The sequence below is a fragment of the Mauremys reevesii genome, linkage group 10 (assembly GCF_016161935.1).
Source record: "Mauremys reevesii isolate NIE-2019 linkage group 10, ASM1616193v1, whole genome shotgun sequence".
Classification (NCBI taxonomy): domain Eukaryota; kingdom Metazoa; phylum Chordata; order Testudines; family Geoemydidae; genus Mauremys; species Mauremys reevesii.
In genome coordinates this window covers 54,774,811-54,798,329 of record NC_052632.1, presented here as the reverse complement: position 1 = coordinate 54,798,329, position 23,519 = coordinate 54,774,811, and the positions used below count along the sequence as shown (strand labels likewise).

Genomic DNA, 23,519 nt, shown 5'->3' with positions numbered 1-23,519 from the left:
GGCATCTAGTATAAAGGCTTATTTAAGCAATAGGTTACATACTACAGCTAGTAGTTCTGCAATTTCATATCTGAGTTTCCTTCAGAACTCTTGGGTGAATACTATCTGGTCCTAGTGACTTATTACTGTTTAATTTATTCCAAAACCTCCTCTACTGACACATCAATCTGGGACAGTTTCTCAGATTTGTCACCTAAGGAATCTCCCTCACAGCCTCTCCAGTGAAAACAGATGCAAAGAATTCATGCAGCTTCTCCACAATGGCCTTGTCTTCCTTGACTGCTCCTTTAGCACCTCGATCGTCCAGTGGCCCTCTGACTGTTTAGCAGGCTTCCTGCTTCTGATGTACTTTTAAAAAAAATTGCTGTTAGTTTTTGTCTTTTTTTCTAGTTGCTCTTCAAATTCTTTTTCAGCCTGCCTAATTATATTTTTACATTTGACTTGCCAGAGTTTATGCTCCTTTCTAATGGCCTCATTAGGATTTGACTTCTAATTTTTAAAGGGTGCCTTTTTGCCTCTAAACACCTCTTTAACTCTGTTATTTAGCCATGGGAAGCATTTTTTGGTCCCCTTACTGTTTTGTTGTTGTTGTTTTTATTTGGTGTATATATTTAGTTTGACCCTCTATTATGGAATTTTTAAATATTTTCCATGCAGCTTGCAAGCATTTCACTCGTGACTGTTCCTTTTCATTTTTTTTAAAACTAGCCTCTTAATTTTTGTGTAGTTGCCCTTTTTGAAGTTAAATGCTACTGTGGAGGGTTTCATTGGTATTTCCCCCCCTTCAAGCATGTTAAATTTAGTTACATTATATTCACTATTACCGAGCAGTTCAGCTATTTTCAACTCGTGGACCAGATCCTGTGCACTTTAGAATTCTGTGACTTAGGACTAAATCAAAAATTGTCTCTCCCCTTGTTCATTCCTGGACTAGCTGCTCCAAGAAGCAATCGTTAAAGGTGTCTAGAAATTTTATCTCTGCATGAGGTGACATGTACCCAGTCAATATGGGAATAGTTGAAATCCCTCATTATTATTGGGTTTTCACTGTCACCATTCTGGTCAGGTGGTCGATAGAACATTCCCTACTTCTATACGCTTATTATTCAAGCATGGAGATTAGTCCCACATGACTTTCTCTCAAGTAAACTAGGAAATACATTCTAGATGAAATTACTATAAAGTGAGGGCACAACTGGTTGAAAGACTGTACACAAAGAGTAGTCATCAATGGTTCACTGTCAAACCAAAAAGTCATATCTAGTGGGGTGCTGGAAAAGTCAGTCCTGGGTCTGGTACTATTCAATATTTTCATTAATGACCTTTATAACAGAGTGGAGAGTATGCTTATGAAATGTGCAGATGACGCCAAATTGGGAGGGGTTGCAAGCACTTTAGAAAACAGAATTAGAATTCAAAATGACCTTGACAAATTGGAGAATTGGTCTGAATTCAACAAGATGAAATTCAATAAAGCTAAGCAAAGTATTTTGCACTTCGGAAGAAAAAAATCAAATGCACAAACAGAAAATGGGGAAAAACTAGTTAGGGGTAGTACTGCTGAAAAGAGTCTGGGGTGATAGTGGATCATAATTTGAATATGAGCCAACAATGTGATGCAGTTAAATAATGACTAAATACCATTCTGGCAGTGGTGTAGTTCTACCCGGAAAGGGAGAAATTTCCAGTGGGCTGGGTGAATGTCGACATGGACATAGATGTCCTTCATATCAACAGCTGCCAACCAGGCTCCGTGGGGAATGGAGGGGAAAATAGATGCCAGCATCACTATATAGAACTTATGTATTTAATTCTTAACTGCCCTTTATCAATAGTTATTGTACAGGCTATTCCTACCTTACTTCCTGTACTAAACATCTTCTCACTATTTTTGTTGTTGTTGAAGACAAGTTTAAAAAGAAGAATTCACTATCAGCTATTTATGAATGGTTAATTTCATCCCAACCTCACTTATTAATGGAGCTACTTTCTTCCCAGTTCCTCTCTGCCCTTGATATATATATGTAACCACCCCATTCCCATTTCTTCATTCCCCTGGCACTGTAGTCCACTGTGTGGCTCTTAGGATCCATTGGGTTCTTGCTGATTTCCCATGCTCCTGGCATTCTGACATGTTAACACTACACTTACTCTTCATCTTTTCTTTCAGGATGTAACAAGTCCTCTACCTGCCCCTCCTCCTGGGGCCCACTGGCTGCCTCAATAAAGCACAGAGAGGCATCTCCTTCTGCAGCACCTGTGGCTTTATTTACACAAGTTCTCCCACCACCAGTGATAGACTATTTACAGAGCTTGCAGGCCTGACAATCTCCTCTCCTACACAGAGTCTGCCCTCAGCCTGGAGACTGACCTTGCCCTGGTCATCTCCCCCTTCTTCTGGCTGCCAGCCAGCCTTTATAGCCCTTGAACCCTCAGGCCTGCAGGTGCAGCCAGTTCTAAAGGGCAGGCACCAGACTTCTCCCCAGCCCCAATCTATTTCCCCTGATTGGGGCTGGCTGAGCAGGGGCTAATTAGGTGCCTTTGCACCAGCACCCTGCTACAAAGGACAACCCACCTTCTGCCTCCCTTTGTCTGTTGGAAGGCACAATTCAGATCACCTGACTTAAATGAAGCTCTCATTTCCATCCTTACCCCTGTAACTTAATAACCATTTAATATGCCCTACCTGTTTTGAATCTAGGAGGCCACTGTCCCTAGACCATATAATGTGAACAGGCTCCCACCACAGTAGAGTCCAAAGCTCTAAGCATCCAAATCCCTTCCCATTGTGTGTACAGACTACACTGAACTCACATATTCATTCCTTATGCCCCCTCCCCAATCTTTGTACATTACTCATACCAGTACCTGCACAAAGGTGGGCTCCTCAGGCATTGCCACAGAGACTGGCACTGGTATGTCGAGTTTGAGCCATGGCGGCTTCTTCCGCTGTAAACTGCTCGTGCTGTCACGCCGCACTTCAGACATCTTCCTGTCTCAGTCCTCAGGCCTGAGGGAAAGAGAAGAGATCCTTGAGTTTGGAGGAGTCCATGCCGTTCATCGGTCAGGCAGATCTCGCCTTTTATCATTCATGCAAAGTGGCTGTGAACAGCTAGCGATTCACTCAAATTCTGTCCCTAGTTAGCTGATTTGCTGAGTACTTTCTGTGACTAATCTGCTGCTGAAGTTGTGTGAGCAGTTTGCTATGGGTATTCAAGAGTTACCTTCCCAGCAGTGCTGGCCAGCTCTGATTAGACACGCAGATCACATGGCATGTTTCTGTTCTCCAATCGGAGGCAGGGAACACCTAGAATTAGGTTTCCAGAGTGAACGCTAAGTTGTGGTTTTAAAATTCACTTTCCATTAACACTGTCTGAGATTTGCTTAATAGCCACTGTTTCCTCAAGGACTGGGGGTGGAATACCACTTATTTGGACCTGAGTCCAATCCAACCAATGGGCCCTCCCAACAAATCAAAGCAATCAGCCTCACTCTGAAAACTCCTTGTGATTCATGTCCATTCCCTAGCCAAGCCTAAGCCAAGAACTGTATTTCTAACTTTGGCAAACACTAATTAACTATTGTCTTAAAATTATATTTTATTTAACTGTTTATATAAAACCCAACCACATACTGACCCCAGAAAAGATGAGCCCAGTGTGAAAACTATAGAAGCTCATCAAATCCAGGTTAAATCCAGGACAGAGTGATAGTCATATGGGAATAGTATAGAAATAGCATTAAATAAAAATCACTGTGGTTAATGAAGTGTTTTAACAACGTGACAAATTATTAGATGTTACGCCCTTTTCCCCTGTCCTTTGCCTTTTTGCGTTGAGCTCTTCCAGGCAGGGATTGTGTTTGGAAAGTGCCCGGCACACTGTGTGTGCAATAGAAACAGAAACAAATCATCATCCTCATTAATTATTCCTATATACAAATCTACATATATACCAAGCCCTTTATACAAATTTGTTTTCTGTCTCAGCATCCTCAGTGCGGTGGGCTGGGGAGAATGAAGAACCACGATGTTTCTATAAATACAAGCTAGCAATTACTGTATTGTGTACAGTGGCTAGTTCTGGGCACCACATTTCAGGAAAGAGGTGGACAAATTGGAGAAAGTCCAGAGAAGAGCAACAAAAATGATTAAAGGTCTAAAAAACATGACCTATGAGGGAAGATTGAAAAAACTGGGTTTGTTTAGTCTGGAGAAGAGAAGACTGAGGGGGGACATAACAGTTTTCAAGTACATAAAAGGTTGTTACAAGGAGGAGGGAGAAAAATATGAATGTGACAACAGGCCCAATTCTCCTTGCACTTACCTGGGTTAGAATCACAGAAATGTAGGACTGGAAGGGATCTCGATAGATCATCTAGTCCAGTCCCTGCATTTCTAGACCCTGCATATCTAGCCCATCTCTGACAGGTGTTTGTCTAACCTGTTCTTTAAAATCCTCCAGTGAAAGATGGAGATTCCACAACATTCCTAGATAAATGTGTTCCAGTGCTTCACCACCCTTACAGTCGAGAAGTTTTTCCTAATGTCTACCCTAAATCTCCCTTGCTGCAATTTAAACCCATTGCTTCTTGTTTTGTCCTCAGGGGTTAAAGTGAACAATTTATCACCCTCCTCTTTACAACAACCTTTTACATACTTGAAGACACATGTCCCCCCTCAGTCTTCTCTTCTCCAGGCTAAACAAACCCAATTTTTACAATCTTTCCTTGTTGGTCATGTTTTCTAAACCTTTAATCATTTTTGTTGCTCTGGACTTTCTCCAATTTGTCCACATCTTTCCTGAAGTGTGGAGCCCAGGGTTGGATGCTATACTCCAGTTGAAGCCTTATCAGTGCTAAGTACAGTGGACGAAATTACTTCTTGTTTATAACACTCCTGATACGTCCCATAATGGTGCTCACTTTTGGAGGGGGGGGGGCAACAGAATTACATTGTTGACTCATATTTAGTTTGTGATCCACTATAACCCCCAGATCCCTTTCTAAAGTACTCCTTCCTCAGGAGTCATTTCCCATTTTGTATTTATGCAATTGATTATTCCTTCCTAAGTTTCGTACTCTATATTTGTCCATATTGAACTTCATCCTATTTACTTCAGACTATTTATCCAGTTTATCAAGATCATGTTGAAATCTAATCCTGTCCTCCAGAGCGCTTGGTACCCCAAGCTTGGTATCATCCACAAACTCTAGAAGTGTACTCTCTATGCCATTAACCAAATCATTTATGAAGACATCAAATAGTACTGGACACAGGACAGATCCTTGCAGGCCCCTTCCAGCTCAATTGTGAGCCACTGGTAATACTCTCTGAATATGGTTTTCCAGCCAGTTCTGCACCCACCTCATAGTAGGTTCATCTAGGCTATATTTCTCTAGTTTGTTTATGAGAAGATAATATGAGACTGCATTAAAAGCCTTACTGAAGTCAAAATATATGATATCTACTGTTCCCCCCGTCCACGAGGCTTGTTACCATATTAGTTTGGTTTGACATAATTTATTCTTGACAAATTCATGTTGACTGTTATTTATTTTCTTCTGGGTGCTTACAAATAGAATGTTTGATCATTTGTTCCATTATCTTTCTGGGTATTGAAGTGAAGACGACTGGTCTATAATTTCCTGGATTGTCCTTATTCCCCTTTTTATAGATAGGTACTATATTTGCCCTTTTCCAGTTCTCTGGTATCTCTTCCGTCCTCCATTAGTTCTCAAAGATAATCGCTGATGGTTCAGAGATCTCTTCAGCCAGTTCCTTATGTATTCTAACGTGTAATTCATTAGGCCCTGCTGACTTGAAGACATCTAATTTGTCTAAATAGCGTTCTCTACTAATATCTCCATGGGCCCTACCTACCACAGCAAGGGTGAGGAAGAGGTGGAGCCCTGGCCCATCCCCTCCACAGAGTGGATGTGGAAAGGACTGTATGTTGAACCAATATCTTCATATCACAATGTGTCCCTTTTGCAAAATCTAAGACACAGACACAAATCTGGAGAGAGGTCTCCTGTCAGATTACTAAGAGTTCATTAATTTTACAAAATATAGTGCAGTAAATTAATTGGAAAATGACACCTTATCAAGGAATTAAAATTGAACCACCACTGCCAAGTACAGCGTATTATACTGCATTTCTGTAGTTTGCTTGTGGGCTATTCTGAGAAACGGTGCCATATAACTGTATAAATGGTTACAGTTGTGTGAAGGGAGAAATGGGTCACCATGAGCTGACGGATAGCGGCTTGGATTCAGTAGTGAGCCCAAGATGAACAGGAGAAAGACAGACACTGGGTGTCTTGCTTTGTGCTGGCTTCCAGCCCAGGCTTCTGGACCCTTGTGGAGCTGATGTCATGGAACTGGACATGGATGAGCAGACTAGATCCAGTTTGGCCTGGTTAAGGGGATTGTGCTTCGGTAAAGTCTCAGACCCCCAAAAAGCCAGGGAATTTATAACTGAGCCCACGGAGTTGGCCATGCCCTTCGTACACACTTTGGGGTTTGGCTAATTTTATTTTATTGTGTCAAGAAACGTCTATTTTGTTTACCGAATAAAAAAGATACGTGTTTCCTATTTCCAGGACTCCCCTGTGCTCGCAAGTGGTGAAAGAACACCTGTAAGAGGGTCCCGATGGTTAGATTATAAATTTCTAAAATCTGGGCGTGAACAAGGTGTCAGGTGGGGCTTGAGCTGACCATTTTATTTATTTTAAAAGGGACCCTTGATGTCCTATTGAACCTGGTTCTTGTTACTCCTGTTGCTGCCTAGCAGAAGGGTTACATTGGCAGAGTTTATATGAGCCATTTGTCCATCTCCTGCCTTCTCATGAAAATCTGGCAGGTGGCAAAAGACAGCAGCAGGGACAGCAACATATGGGAGGGAAATCACTTGAGCATCACTTAAGGACAAAGAAACTCTGCATCACAACTTCTGACTTTTAGACCGATATCCAGCCTTGATTTAAAGACTTCAAGGTGATGGAGAATCCACCATGTCCCTAGGTAAGTTGTCCCAGTGATTAAATACCCTCACTTTAAAAAATACTTTATCTCCCCTTTGAATTGTTTTAGCTTCAGCTTCCAACCTTTGTGTCTTGTTTTGCCTTTATCTCCAAGATTAAAGAGCCCTCTACTATCAGAAATGTCTTCCCCATGTAGACCCCATGGCTCACCTCTTAATCTTGTCTTGGATAAACTAAGTACATTGTGTTTCTTTAGTCTCTCACTGAGGCAGGTTTTCCAGACTTCCAGCCATTCTGGTAGCTCTTTTCTGAACCCTTTCCAATCGGTCAATGTACTTTTGAATTGCAGACAGCAGAACTAGACACAGTAGTGAGTAATAGCCTCACTAATGCCATATAAAGAAATAATGCCACGTCCTTACTTCCACTCAGTGTTCTCCTGCTGCTACATGCTGATGTGGTCTGTTAGGCATTAAAAAGCTGCAGAATTCCTCTAGCTCCAGGAATAGGGACCATCTTGCACCAGCAATCATATCAGTCAACTAGTATGTACAATAACCTCCAGAATGATGCCAGCCACTTGCACTGCTTCACATACCCAAGGGCACCATAAAGGAATGTGGGTGTTAGTTCTCACGCATACTCTTTCTGCTGTCCTTGGTATCAGAGCTGTACTAACTCCAAGCCAGGGCAAACCAGCAAGGAGGCTGGAGATTAATACTGATCCCCAGGGCACAACAGAGCTAAACAAGGGCATCAGAGTATTAGTCAGAATAAGAGATGGGAAAACAGACAGCCCTCTGCATTTTATCCTAACATGCAATATGCTAACAAATTCCCCATCGCTGACTAAGACTAGGAACAAGGCAGGTTTCTCAAGCTATGGAATCTGAAAACATACTCTCAGTACAGTTCAGAAGTGAATAGTATTTGTCAAATGAGCCTGATAAGAGGCCAAAGTTCCCTGAAACATTCTTATCATACAGCCACTGCAATGTGTGGAGGTGTCAGCCTAAAAGATCTTAACACAACTAGCCTCACATGTACCAAATACAACACAAGTGCTTACATCACATGCTCAGAAGCTAAATTGATAGCCCCTCAAGCAACTCTCTGCTCTCAGCTGCATTTTCATTAAATGATTGGAAAGAATTCCAACCAAATGTCATCTGGAAACTTTCTTGTTTGTTGTGTATGGAGCCTGTCGTTGGCTCCAGCAAAGCCTACAGGGCTAGTGCAGTTTGACTTAACAGCTTAAGTGCATAAGATACTAGGAACTGATCAAAACCAGCACATGGCCCAAACAAGTCCTTAGGTCAAGCTGGGAATCCAGATGCATGAATCATCCCATATCGCGTAAGAGTTTACACAACAATCCTACAGTCTGGGCTGTGCTTAGTCATATGGGCAAAGTCCGGTCCACACCCAAAAGGCTACTCTACTGGGAGATGTAGCATAATTTTGCTGGCACCTTCACATATTTTTCTCCCAACACTAACTGTACATGAGTCACTATCTGCTGCAAGCATGGCAGCTACATTACTACTTTGGAGATATCTGAAATTTGTTTTCTCTGAATTGCTGCAAGTAAAAACACTGGGTAACTGCTGAGGCTAGCTCTGTGACCAAACGGTCACATTTACTTTATATTGACTCATGGAAGAGACAGCTCCGGGTTCCCAAATGCCAGACAGAGACAGAGAGAGAGAGAGAGAGAGGTGTGTGTGTGTGTATGCACAAGCGCACGTGCACGCTCACAAGCACATTTGTTCCCACCCAATGCCAGAGGGAGCAGAGTGTGTGAGAGCATAAGCAGGTCAGTGTTGGAGCAGCTCTTGGCTTTAGAATTAAAGAGGGGTCACCTGACACTCAATGGAGAGAAACTCAGACAAGTACATACAGTGGCCCCAGTGAGGCAGCAGAACAAATCCTCCTGCAGGCTGCTGTGTGGACCTGAGGTGCATACATTTACATAACAAGCTGTCAGATAACACAGGCCTGCTCTGAGAACAACCTGCGAAGCAGGGACTCCAGGTACTCAAGAAGGTATTGTTCAGAACAATCCTATTTGACTGAGGAGTTGGCCACACACAAACTTGTCCAGTGTGAACAGTCTTAAACTGGATTAGAAATGGCTATAACTGATTAAGTGAAGTTGATGACGAGCTGAAGGTAAATAAATCACTATAAGCTATTTCTAAACTGACTTAGAAGTACTCACACAGGACTTTGCTCTTGCTTAACAAATATGGCAAGTTTGTTAAGGCCCGATTTTGTCATTCAGGACGAATGCTCACTAATGGGGAAATAAGAGCCCCCAAATGCCTTCCGAACAATCAAAGCAACCACTTTTAAACTGTACTGAGCTGGGCTGGTGACCTGCAAGTGAAAGGCTTAGGCTACATTAGCAAAGTCCTCAGGCATCCAATACCCACGGTAAGTAATAAAATGTTACAGAAATATTTATGGATTTGGAAAGAAGTTAGATGATGTATTAATATGTTACAGTGATAACAGGAATATCTTCTGTTCCAACAGTAAGTAGGGACGATGTCAAACAGCATCTAATACATTTCAATAATTTTAAATCAGCAAGAGCACATAACTTGCACTCACGACTTTTAAAAGAATTGGCCACAGAGCTCTCTGAGCCATTCGTGTTGACTTTTAATAAATGTTGAAACACTGGGGAAGTTACAGAGGACTGCAAGAGCTAATATGCCAATATTTAATAGGGATAAATGGGATGACCTGGGTAGCTATAGGCTGGTTAGCCTGACACTGATTGTGGGCAAAATCATGTAATGGCTGATTCAGGACATAATCAGTAAAGAACTGAAGAATAATAGCATAATTAAAGCCAATTATCTTCATTTTATGGAAGATAAAGCTTGTCCAACAAACCTGATATAATTTTTTGATGAAATTACAAGTTTGATTGACTAAGGTAATTGTTGACATGGACTTCTGTAAAGCATCTGACTTACTGTGTACCACAGTATATAGGCACTATACCAAGTCAACGACGCATATTATATAGTGTCATTAAAACCGGTCTACTGGATAGATTCTTAATGGGGAATGATCATCAAGTGGGGGATGCTGCTAGTGGGATCCAGCTGTGATTGGTTCTCAGACCAAATTATTCAATATCGTTTTCAATGATCTGGAAGAAATGCCTTTATATGCCCTGTCTGTACAATTTGCAGATGGCACAAAAACTGGTGGCGTGGTAATAATAAGGATAAAGCACAGATAGAATAAACTAGATCAATCAGTAAACTCACTGCAATTACCCAACATATATTCTAATATAGACAAATGCAAGCTTGTCTTTATCTGAGAACAAAAAATACAGGCTGTGCTTAGAGGATGGGGGGACTAGATCGTGAAAAGCAATGACTCTGAAAAGGATTTAGGGGTCATAGGAAAACCAACTGAACATGAGAGCCCAGTGTGATGCTGTGGCAAAAAGGGCTAACAATCTTTGGATGTATAAAGAGGGGAATATAAAGAAAGAATAAGAAGGCAGCATTACCTCCATAAACGGCATTGGTAATACCACTTCTGGAAACTGTGTCAAGTTCTAGTTCCAACACTTTGAAAAGGATGTTGAAACAAATCAGAAATGGCTCAGAAAAAAAGATACAAGAATGATTTGAGGTCTGACAAACCTATATTACAGTGAGAGATCAAAGGAACTCTATCTTCTTAGCCTACTGAAGATTAAGAAGTGAATTAGTTAGTTTCTGAGTATCTAAATGGGGAGAAGATTACCAATGCTAGAGTCCCAGACACCTGGCATTAATGACACCCTTATCTATCCCTGATATATGATCCTCCAGTGTCAAGGAGAGAAGCATAGCAGATTCACTCTATGAATCTATCAAACTGGCTGATTTAAAGCCAAACCTTGCACATTACGAAAGGTACAATCCTGTGGTGCTCAGTACCCTTGCTCTCACCGAAATCACTAAGATTTGAGGGCATGACTGTAGAACTGCACAGGTGCAGGAGGGGAAAATCAGCACTTACTCTAAACAGATAAAGTAAAATTCATTGCAAATATATTTCTATCTAGAAAAACTATCTGTGTGATTGTTCCCCATTCTTTGTCATTTCTCTTCTTGATAGGCTGGATGTGGAATTAAGTGATTCCATCCCAATTACAAAGGGGGGGGGAGGGGTGACAGGACTGTCTTTACCACTTTTCTACGTTGTTGTTCCATTAATGAGGACTCAGTATTTTCCCACTAAAATCATGAATCACCCAGTGTCTGTCATTATATGACGACGATATGGTTTTATTGTCACAAATACTTTTGGTATTGAAGCATTTTATTAAATGCATTGGGTTTATATTATCAATAAGAGGACCTCTCAATAAATTATTCCTAAACTAAAGTAAATGTCATTTGTTGGAGACGGAGGTTGCATAAATGGAGGATCAATGGCAAAATATTGAACAAGTTAGCTCTTTCCCCTCCCTGGGTATGTGATTCTCACAAAATGGTTTGGGGATAAGCATATTCAAGTAATAAAAGAGAAGGCCTCAAATTCAGTGCAAGCTGTGTTATTTTTATCTGGACTCACAGAGGCAACTTAATTGCACCAGCCCATAAGAGAGTTTGAGGATAAGTTATGAGCTCAAATTTTGTACAGTGCAGAAATACGGGGGTGGAATGATCCCACAGGACTGGAGGCGAGTCAAAACAAATTTCTTAGAAAGATCCTTGGTCTCCCAAATAATACCCCAGCTTCTCTGCTTAGAGCTGAGGCAGGGATGGATATTCTGTCCAAAGTCAATGTTGTAATATTAATTTTTGGCTTCATATTCATACTATGCACCCACAGCCTTTGCCCAGGCTATGCTTAGAGGAACAGCTCAGGAGGACTTTCTCACGCAAGTTTCCTTAGTTAGAGCATGTTCAGAATTCTTCACATGCTCTACATTTCTGAGAATCGGAAATGATTAGATTTAAGTTTAAAAATGTGAAATCCCTATTCAAGTTGAGAATATAGGATATGAATAATCAACTAGATATGGCAGTTGTTTCTATTTCAAATATGTCATGTTGGCTCCCCTTGTTAAAAAAAGACTTGTGTATGCCAGATATTTACCCAGTCCTTGTAATAACACACTCAGGAGGGCCTTTACAGCTCTTCATTTCCAACCCATGCAGACAACTGACTTAAAAGGCCCAGATGCTGGCATTGAAAAATGCAAATACCTCTGTCCATGCAGTTTAGGGCAGGTGGAATATTTACTTCATTATTACATTGTAATTTGTGTTGCCATTTAAGGTCAAACTGGCTTTCCGTGTTTTTGTCCCAGATGCCTTTATCTATGATCTCTCAGAAAACAGAATATTTTTTAGGAACTGACAAATGTAACGAGTGATTACCCTATCTGCATAGTCAGCCGCTAAAAATAAGGAAAAGGCAAGGGCCCTGGCGATTGTGTACAGATTAATGCTGTATATCCTTCTTAATCTGTATTTATAAATATTTTAACATTTTATCATTTTGGATTTAGTTTCAGTTTTGTTGTAGTACTTTGTTTTCTGTGCATTGGCCCAAAACGAAATTATTAATAAACTACTACTACTTCTTCACTTCTCTTCTTGCAGAAGAACAGTGATCCCCAAACTTTTCAGGGTTATACCCCAATCAAGACTAAAGCGGCCGAGGCTGGGGCCACAGCCTCAGGGAGTGGAGTCCCAGGCCGGCAGCCAGGAGCAGAACTGGGTGGTGCTCTCTCCCTATGCCCCATGGGGACTAGGCCAGGCCCCAGCTGCACCACTCCCCCAAACATTCCTCCAAGCCCTCCCAAAGGAGGCACAGTTTGGGGACCTCTGCAGTAGAAGCTCTTTGGGGAAGGCACTACATATTCACGTGTGTTTGTCTCACACCCACAATCCTGACTGGGGCATGTGTGCGCTACTGTTATATAAACATTAAATAACATAAGACTTGTGCATTATTAGTTATGACTTCATAACTTGTCTCATCTGCTTAGCCACCTTTGCATAAGTGCCTTATTGAATATATAGTCCAGTGTTACTGAAAGTGAAACATTTTGCAATGCTGTTGAATAATACATGAAATAGACATTCACACATTAACATTTACAATCTTCCTCATTCTCAGAAAAATAGTGAGCCACTGGTCAAAATTTACAAAAATGTATGCAATAATTGTACACGTTTATGCTTAGTTTGGTGAAACGAGCGTTTGGCTTTTGCATATACTGTGAGAGAAACATGAATTAATTGGCTTTTTCTAGTATTTTGTTCTCTCTTTGCACTGAACAGATGTCATCATTTCCAAATACCAACGGGTAACTATAGGTTAGAGGTGGGCAAACTACAGCCCAGGGACCACATCCGGCCCTCCAGCCTGTTTAATCCGGCCCTTGAGCTCCTGCTAGGGAACGGGGTCTGGGGCTTGCCCTGCTCCCACGCTCCAGCTAGGGACCAGGGTTGGAGACCATTCCATGCACGCGTGCCAAGGCTCCCAGAAGCAGCAGCATGTCCCCCCTCCATCTCCTATGTTTAGGGGTAGCCAGGGGGTTCCACGCGCTGGCCCCACCCCAAGTGCCACGCCCACAGCTCCCATTGGCTGGGAACTGAAGCTAATGGGAACTGCAGGGCCAGCACCTGCTGACAGGGCAGTGGGAGGAGCCATCTGGCCACACCTCCACAGAGGAGCCGCAGGAAGGGCATGCCGCTGCTTCCAAGAGCTGCTTGAGGTAAGCGCCGCCTGGAGCCTGCACCCCTTACCTTCTCCCATGTCCCAACCTCCTGTTCCAGCCCCTTGCCCCAGCCCCCTCCCGCACCCTGAACTCCTCATTTCTGGCCCTACCCCAGAGCCCGCACCCCCTTCTGCACCCCAACTCCAATTTCATGAGCATTCATGGCCCACCATACAATTTCCATATCCAGATGTGGCCCTCAGGCCAAAAAATTATAGGTGGAGTGTGGACTGATGCTTATAGTTAAAAGTTGCCTAGCATTCCCCTTTATGAGCCTCTATTTGAAGTAGTTGTCTAAAACTTTTACAAACTAACCATTCAGAAGAAATCTTCCTGACTAATGGGATCCCAGGCTCTGCGATCAGCCCACACTCCCGTCCCCAGGATTCACTTGACCTCAGTGGTTGCAAGCTCAATACAGGGCTGAGCTGCTGGTGCATGGCATTGTTACTAGTGCCCGGGCCCCAGATTTTCATTCTCCAAGCTGGAAATTCTCTCTCATGATAAATTAACCTGCAGAAAGATGTAAATATTTCCTGGGTTGGGGCTAATGGTTCCTTTTTTCCATACTCGCCAGCAACATCTCTGTCGGGCATTGTGAGCCCAACAATGCTTCACTTTGTGCGCCCTGCACTGCACATGGGAACACCCTATCCTTCTGGTCAGCAGACTGCAGCAACCTCAGAGAGCTAGGAGTCTAAGTGAAAGGCTGATGTGAGCAGCCGCCTTCACTTCTTTCCCAGTGATGAAGGTCACAGAGGGAACTTTGCATGTTTGCCTTTAATAAAGAAGGGCCCACGCAGAGGAAAGCATCACCAGTCCCAAGCATTCAAAAATCATGAGTCAGGCCCCCCAAAAATCAAGATATTTAGAAAAAAAAATACACTGAGTTCTTTGTACTTCCCTTCTGGCATGGGAACATTTAGGGTCCATGTTTCCAAGCTTTTTTATGTACACAGGAGGGCTATAAAGTTTTGGGGGGTGGGGGGTTTAAACGAAAGCTAAGATTGTCAGGTAATAGCTGGACTCCAGCAGCTGGGACTTTCAGAGAAAGCACCAGATCTCACCAGACTGGCGATAAAATCAGGAGAGTTGGCAACTATGAGAGAGTGCCCTGTAAAACGAGAGAGTTCCTACTACCAAGGGTATGTCTACACCGCAAAAAAAAAAAAAAAAAAAAAAAAAAAAAACCACATGGCAGTAAATCTCAGAGCTCGGGATCAGCCTCCCTGCTACATTCAGTGTCCAGCCAGATCCCATCACTAGGTCCTTTCCTCACTGACAAGGGATCCAGCTCTGCCCTCTTCTCTGGCATGCTCCCCTCATCCCTATGCCCTCAGGAAAGCAGGGGATTTCCCTTAGGAGTTCCCTTATGAACTAACTGGGGTAAGAGACCCTGGCAGGAGTGCTTGGGTAAAGGTCTCATTTCAATTTCAAAGCCCTCCTTCCTCTAGGCAGAGCTGTTTCCCTGCTACTACAGACTTGGCTGCTTTCCACATGGCCTGTCCAACTGGTCATTGTTGCCCTCAGACCAGGGGTCCCCGCTATGGTGCCTGCCGGGGCATCTATGTGCACCCGCGTACTGGCTGGTGGGCCAGCAGCCGCCAAAACGTGGCGTCATCAAGAGGCGTCGCCGCCGAAAAGCAGCATCCTCAAGAGGCGTCGCCACCAAAATGCCGCTGAAAAGCGGCGTCACTAAGAGGTGTCGCTGCCGAAATGTCGCTGATTTTCAGCGGCATTTAGGTGGCGATGCCTCTTGACGTTGTTGCCGCTTCTTGGGGCATTTCAGCGGATGCTTGTCCACTGGCCACGGTCCTCGGTGGCTCGTCGTCCAGCGCTCGCCACCCGGAAAAGATTGGGGACCACTGCCGTAGACTCTTAGAGCATCCTCCATCCTGAATGACAAAACAGGAGGGGAAGAGGAAGCAGTCCTGGCAGCCTGGGAGGGGGAGGGGAGGTAAGGCATTCACCAAGGGCAAACCCAGCATTTCTGCTTGCTGTGACGAGCTCACTCCATTTCCAGCTCCAAGGCCCCAGTGCTGCAGCTCCTGCCTTCCTCACGGCATGTCACGGGCTTGGGGAATTTGAGAGCACTCAGCATGTGGGAGCAAAGCATTCCTGCACACTCGGTCTGGATGGCACGTATGGTGCATACTACCGGAGATGCCACAGCAGATGTATTACCCGGGGAACAGAACAACTGTGGTTGAGTGAGAGGGAGTACAAATGTAATTGAGTAGATGTTCATGAGCACGTGGAGAGGAATATGTGTAAATTAAGAGGATGGGTACATGAGGGTACGGGTGCACATGTTTGTGTGTGAGGTTCATAAAAGTTTGCAATTTGCTACAGATTAGAGTTGGTTGGGAAATCAGCTTTTTCCTTGTGAAAAATTTCAACAAATGAAAAAATTTGCTTTTGGGGGGTTTTATTTTGTTTTTGTTTTCAACAACTGGAAATCATACAATTCTGGCTGGTCAGGCAAAAATTTGGGGATTTTACTGAAAATTTTTGCCTGATTAGTTGAGATTTTTGGTTTTGGCTGCCAGAAACAAAACAACAAAAATCGGCATTTGGGTTTGCAGTTTCTAACAAAAAACCCCACAACAAAATTAGTCAAAAACAAACAATTCCCACTGACATTTCCATTTTGAAGAAAAAAAATTTGAATGAAAACTTTCAGCCAGCTCTACTACACACACAGCTCTCCCCCACCCAGGCTTCTGAATGACACCCCCGTACATAATGAACGCTACCCCATGAAAGCACTCATGCACTATGTACAAATCTCCTGTGTAATAAGGCTGTATTAACACATCACTAAGGTGACCAGACAGCAAATGTGAAAAATTGGGACGGGGGCAGGGGGTAATAGGAGCCTATATAAGAAAAGATCCAAAAATTGGGACTGTCCCTATAAAATAGGGAGATCTGGTCACCCTACACATCACAAAAACAACGTTCAGAGTTCACCACCTGATAAGTGCCAGTTGTTTTCTTTCACCTTTGCAAGGCGCCCATCTTTGCAGTATCTGTATCTTGGATTATCCAGGACCAGGAACTACAGATACTAACAGCAGGCCTTGTTCTATGCTCTACACCAGTGGTTCTTAACCTGGGGTGCACGCACCCCCTTGGAGTGCGAGATGCTCTTTCTGGGGGTGCGAGACATGCCAGCTTTTTTTAGAAGGTAAATCATCGAAAACACAAATTAAGCACAGGCACGTAAGTACAACTACTTTGTTTCAGCAAACCTATGTATTTATTAACATGATACATTTTTTAACGATCACTGAGTTAAATTTTAACTTAAAAATTAAAATAAATATGCAATTATATCTCTTTCATTCTATAGTTATGATATATCCAGGTTTAAAGAACTGACCTACTTCAATGATTTTTGATAAGGGGTGCAAGCAGGGCCAGTGCAACCTATTAGGCGACCTAGGCGGTCGCCCAGGACACTAGGATTTGGGGGGGGCGGCATTTTCTTCGGCGGCAACCACAGCAGCCGGATCTTTGGCCGCCCCAGTCACTGCCGGCATTTAGGCGGAGGGAGCTGGGGCAGGGGGCGCAGGGAGGGCCGCCTGCAGCAAGTAAAGGGGAGGGGAGGACGCAGGGGAACTCCCCACCCCAGGTCACTCCTGCTCCGCCTCCTCCCCGAGCACGCCATCGCTGCTTCACTTCTCCCGCCTCCCAGGGTTGCGGCGCCTGTCAGCTTAGGGCTGGGGCGGGGAGCTGCCGCACTGCTCCCCAGGCCGGGGGGGGGGCACCTCAGGGCAGACGGGGGTGGGAGCTGCCACAGGGTTAGGGAGTGGGTGGAGCAGAGGTGAGCTGGGGTGGGAGCTGCCGCGGGGCGTCAAAGCGGGGAGGGGGAGCTGCCGCAGGGAAGGCACCTCAGGGTGGGGGGAACAGGGCAGGGAGCTGCCACAGGGCTCGGGGACGGGGGAGGGCGCAAGGTGGAAGTTTCGCCTAGAGCACGAAATATCCTTGCACCGGCCCTGGGTGCAAGAACGTATTTTTGAGAACCAAAGGAGTGCAGGCTGCAGTAAAGGTTAAGAACCACTGCTCTACACTAAAGGTTTCCTAGTATAGGTTATCCAGTAGAACTATACCAGCAAACTCCCTCCCACAGTGGAGGAAGCAGCTTATACAGGCAAAAAGAACTGCTGCCATTATAGATTAAACTAGTTCTCCAAAAGACTTGTTTGCCAGTATAACTGCATCTACACTAGGGCTTATGCTGGCATAGCTATATCAAGTAGTGAGGTAATTTTCTTCACACTACTAACCAATATAGCTATGGAAGCAAATCTCTGTAGCGTAAAGCATCTTATGCAGAATTGTGTCAGTAGCTGGAAGTCAGAAAACAATTAGCAGGAAAGAGATGGTGGGTCTGACTCACACTGGAAATACCACTGCTCCAATATTGTTCATTCAGACACACTCACATACACATAGGACATGGATCCCACCAGACACTCCTGCACATCATCCCCTCCCTGCATCCCTCCATTTACAGCCCGATACAACCCAGTCTCAATCACAGTTCCACTATGAATCAAAGGTCTCAATTTACATCATCCACCACCCAAACTACACACTGACTGAATACCTCACAAGGCTCTGCAGCTGAACCATTAGAAGAGAGGTCGGCAACATGGATAAAGGATCCAGGAGTGCAAGCGTCATTTTGAACTTCCTGGCTTTCAGAGGATTCCACATTCACTGCAACCATGACTCTGAATTCCCAGGCTTTCAGACAGCTGCAGTGTTCTATTAGTGCCGCTTTAACTTACAGTCCTTCATGTCAGTTAGCCATTTCACTGATACATACTGCATGGCTAACTTCAAGAATGTCTCCAGTGCTAAAATATCTGAGAGCAACTTCTCATATTCATTTATACTTATTGCCAGTACAAACTAGAATCACAATACATCTCTACCCTGATATAACACGACCCAATATAACACAAATTGGGATATAACATGGTAAAGCAGTGCTCCGGGGGGGGCGGGGCTGCGCACTCCGGCAGATCAAAGCAAGTTCAATATAATGCGGTTTCCCCTATAACACAGTAAGATTTTTTGGCTCCCGAGGACAGTGTTATATCAGGGTAGAGGTGTATCTATCAAGAGAGATCAGATCAGTCATGAGAAGGCACTGATCCTGAAGGAGATGCCCAGCCACAAACAATCACCAAATCCTAAACCTTTAGAGCCCTACAAACAAGCTCCACTGCAGCAACCCTCACCCTGGGTCAGGCACAACAAGAAGGAGCATTTTAAATGGAGCAACTGCAAATGTGTGTCCCCTCCACTCTACCAATGCTCCCAAACTCACCCACCACTCAGTCAGATTCCCAATCACCTCCCTGCCTTCTTCCAGTCAGTCCCCTATGCATGGTCAGACCTGTCTAGGCTTAAGGCCCTATCCTCCCCACATAAAACCCTTTAAGGAGTCACCTCTGCCATGCTGCCCATAGTGAAACTTGCTGATTTGTATATAAGCAGCCAATTGCTATTTCCTTTCTCCTGACTTCTGTCATTATATTATGAAGTTTTCAGAACAGGGACCTCCTCCTTAAGTGCTGGTGAGCACCTCGCACACAAGTGCTACTGTAAATGAACAACAACAAGAAAAAGAATCCTGACATTTGTACACTACATGAAAATGGTAACATTATCAATGATGCAAACGAGACAGAAATGTTCTATAAATATTTCTGTTCTGCATTTGCAAAGAAGCTGGATGATGTGCTCGTATCATCTGATGGTGAAATACTTTCCATTCCAACTAAGGAGGATGCTGTATGGCATCTACTGATGTTAAATATTTTAAAACCATCAGGCCCTGATAACTTGCACCCAGGAATTTTAAAAGAGTTCACCAAGGAAGTGTCCAGACTGTTGGTGTTAATATTTAATGAATCCTGGCGGAATTAGTTCAATTTGTATATTTAATACTGGAAGCAGTAATGGCTGTAGCACTGAGAGATGAAGCAGGAGGAGTCGTTTTATGAGGTAGGACAGTGCATAACCTTATATTCACAGACAATATTGGTATCACAGCATTGACCAAGGAGGATTTACAAAGAACAACTGACAAGGTAGAACAGGAAAGCAAAAAATTCAGATTGAAGAGCAGCATGGAGAAGACAAAAATTATGGCAATTGGAAGACAAGAGAAAGAGGTACAAATCAAACTCTGAGATAAAAAATTAGAATACTAATTTGAAAAAGTAGTCTACCTTGGAGGAGCAGTATCAAAGAATGGGAATTGTGAAGTTGACATAAAAAGATTCAGAATAGCCACTACTGCATTCGGAAAACTCCGCAAGATCTGGAAAGCTAAAGACATTTCAATAAATACAAAAATCAGTGTATCTCAGACAACTGCCATGCCAATACTGCTGCATGGGTTAGAATGCTGGAGTATGGGAACAGCCAATGAACGAAAGATTTTTGGCTGCACAAGTGAACTGACTGAAGGGAATACTGAGTTTCACGACTGAAGAAAATAAAAAACAAAGAGATAAGAAAATGGCTAGGGCAAGAAGCAATGCTGTTACAAGAGAGTAAAGAAAGATGAATGTGATGGTTTGGATACGTGTCAAGAATGGACCCAGAAAGCGTACCATACCTGGCGATATATACTGGAGTGCAGGAACTAGAAATAGAGGAAGATTGAGGATGCATTGGATAGATACAGTGAAGAATGAAATAGGACAAAAAGCATTAAAGATGAATGAAGCCCTGAAACTGGTGCAAGAGAGAAAATAGTGGACAGACTTCATTCGGTTCCGTTGTCACTGTGGAGCTGATGGACAGGAATCGAAGAAGAGAGAAGGAATAGTAAGTTGCCAAAGGCTACAAGAAAGCTCAAGTTATGATGATATGTAAAAAGGGTAAACAGGATGACCTGAGTAACTATAGGCCTGTTCTTTTTTCAGCTATTCCATTACTTTGCCTGGGACTGATGTCAGACTATCAATAAAGAACTAAAAGATGGTTGTGTAATTAATGCCAATCAACATGGTTTTATTGAAAATAGGTCTTGTAAAAACAAACTTGACAGTTTATTAGTGAGATTACAAGTTTGGCTGATAAAGGTAACTATGCTGTTAAAAACACTCAGACTTCCATAAAGAGTTAAATTTATTACCACAATAACTTCTGATTAAAATGATAAAAATCAACAAGGCACATATGAGGAGATTACTTACCTGTAGGTGAAGGTGCTTGTAGATGTGTGGTCCTGATCTGTGTTCCACAGAAGGTCATGCATGCACACTATGCATTCAGAGTCAGAGAATTTGAAAGTAGCATTCACTGGTCCACATGTGCGCCCTGGATCACCTCATGCTTCCGTCCAAGGTCTTAAAGGGCAGGGCGGACTGACCGCATCTCCAGTTCCTTCTCCTCTGCTAACCAGACAGATCCATAGTAGAGGAGAAGGAGGGCAAGAAGCTAGATAGAGATCACATATCAGAAGAACCCCAGTTACAAGTAAGTAATCTCCTCCTCTTCTTCACGTGATGGTCCCTATTGTATTCCACTGAAGGTGATTAACAAGCAGACTAAGTCAGGGGAGAGTGTGAGGACGAGGATGGATGGGATGGTCATGCGGAGAACTGCCATACCGAAGGTGGCCTCCATTGCCAAGTCCTGTACTAAGGAATTGTGCGCTGAAAACAAGTGCAAAGAATGCCATGTGGCTGCTCTAAATATGTCCATAAGCAGCACATCCTGAAGGGAGGCCATGGTTGAAGCCTGAGGGGCTTATCTACACTAACAATTTACAGCGCTGCAACTTTCTCGCTCAGGGTGTGAAAAAACATCCCCCTGAGCCCAGCAAGTTTCAGAGCTGTAAAGCGCCAGTGTAGACAGGGAACCAGTGCTGATAGCTACTCCTCTCGTGGAGGTGGGTTTTTTTTCTTTTTTTAAGAGTGTCGGGAAAGAGCTGAGCCATGACCACACAAGGCTCGTTAAAGCACTGCCACAGCAGCACTTTAGCGTTGCCAGTGTAGACTAGCCCTGAGATCTCCAGGAGTGAGCTCGCACACCTGTGGGGGGAGGTAGGCTTGACAGTTGATAGAGTTTAATGCAACCCAAAATCCATTTAGCGATTGAGTGGAGATAACCTGCCCCAAGTCTTTCTGCTACTGCTATAAATAGTCTAGGGCAGGGGTCGATAACCTGTGGCTCTTTGGCTGCTCGCTTGTGGGCAGTCGTTTTTTGAGGGGGCACAAGGTGCAGGCTCTGACCAGGAGGCATTTACCACAGGCAGCTCCCGGCCAGCGGCACAGCAGGGCTCTGGCCCCATGCTGCTCCCAGAAGCGGCTGGCATGTCTCTGCGCACCCCTTGCGGAGAGGGAGGCAGCAGGTCTCCATGTGCTGGCCGTGCCCGCAAGCACTGCCCCCAATGGGAGCTGTGAGGACAGTGCTGGGGATGGAGGCATGCAGAATCTGGTACGCCTGTGGTACACCTCCCAGCCAGAGCCTGCACCTCGCACATCCTCTAGCACTCCAACCCCCTGCCCCAGGTCATAACCCCCTCCTATACCCAAACTCCCTCGTAGATCCCGCACCCCATCCTGCACCCCAATCTCCTGCCCCATCCCAGAGCCCCCTCCTGTTTATAATCAAATTCAAACGGCAGAAGTCACATTAAAAGTATTAGCGAGTAGTAATAACTTTAATATGTTCAATTATTATTAGCTGATAAATTCTAACTCTACAAGTAGCTTTGCATGTGATGCAGCTCTCAAAATAAAATACACGGCTCTTCTTTGAAAGGTTGTTGACCCCTGGTCTAGAGGATTACAAGGGGAGGGAGGGGATTTCCCCAGCCTGGGTCTGAGTGAGGCCTCATGGCAAGCTCCATGAGGTGCTTCCAGAGGCATCGAGCCCAGTCTTCTTGGTTTGTAGCTGGGGAAGGATTGGCAAATACTGCACTTGGATGCAATGTGAGCTTCCCCCAAGCAGTAGAGACAGCATTGGTATTCACTGTTGACCAAGAAGGAGCGTGGACAGGAGGCACAGAGTATGAAGCCCGACGACCTGGGCATAGTTCAGTACCCACTCACAGGTCCTGAGGGGGGCGGGAAGAATGTTGCGAAAACAACCCCTTCTCCCCAATCTATCTAAACTAATCACTAAAACTATGATAAAACTACAATACACTGGTAAAACTACTATAAAACTCTTAAAACTATGTACAACTATCTTATTTTAAAGTGTGTCAGAGACGAGGACAGAAAGTTCCAACCAGGACCATGCAATGTTCAGAAGGAACTGGAGATGCGGTCAACCCGCCCCACCCTTTATGACCTCAGACAGAAGAACGAGGCAAGCCAAGGCACACTGTGCGGACTAACGGATACTACTTCCAAATTACCCAGCTCCAGACGCACAGTGCTCATGCGTAACCCTCAGAGGAATTCAATAGGGACCATCACAACTAGATAATACTCCAGCAGTGGTCGCACCACTGCTAAATACAGAGGTAAGAAACCGCTCTACTCCTACTTGAGATTACCTTGTTTATGCATCCCAATATCGCATTAGCTCTTTTTGCCACAGCTGATGATCCACTATAACCCCCAAATCTTTTGCAGAGTCACTGCTTCCCAGGATGGAGACCCCATCCTGTAAATATGACCTTCATTCTTCGTAAGCATATTAAAATGCATATTGTTTATTTGCGCCCAGTTTACAAGTGACCCAGATCACTCTGAATCAGTGACTTGTCCTCTTCATTGTTAACTACTCCACAATT

The 23,519-nt window shown here is 44.0% G+C and overlaps 1 protein-coding gene across 8 annotated transcripts in view; it reads right to left on the bottom strand.

The window, feature by feature from the left end:
• RHBDF1 (rhomboid 5 homolog 1) overlaps positions 1–23,519 on the bottom strand; it is a 96,160-nt gene that overhangs the window by 45,470 nt on the left and 27,171 nt on the right. For all 8 annotated transcript variants that reach the window (XM_039490724.1, XM_039490721.1, XM_039490722.1 and 5 more), the window contains one exon: positions 2,869–3,010. In XM_039490724.1, coding sequence (XP_039346658.1) covers positions 2,869–2,988 — 120 coding nt within the window. In that variant the 5' untranslated portion in view covers positions 2,989–3,010. The remainder of the gene's footprint in view (positions 1–2,868; positions 3,011–23,519) is intronic.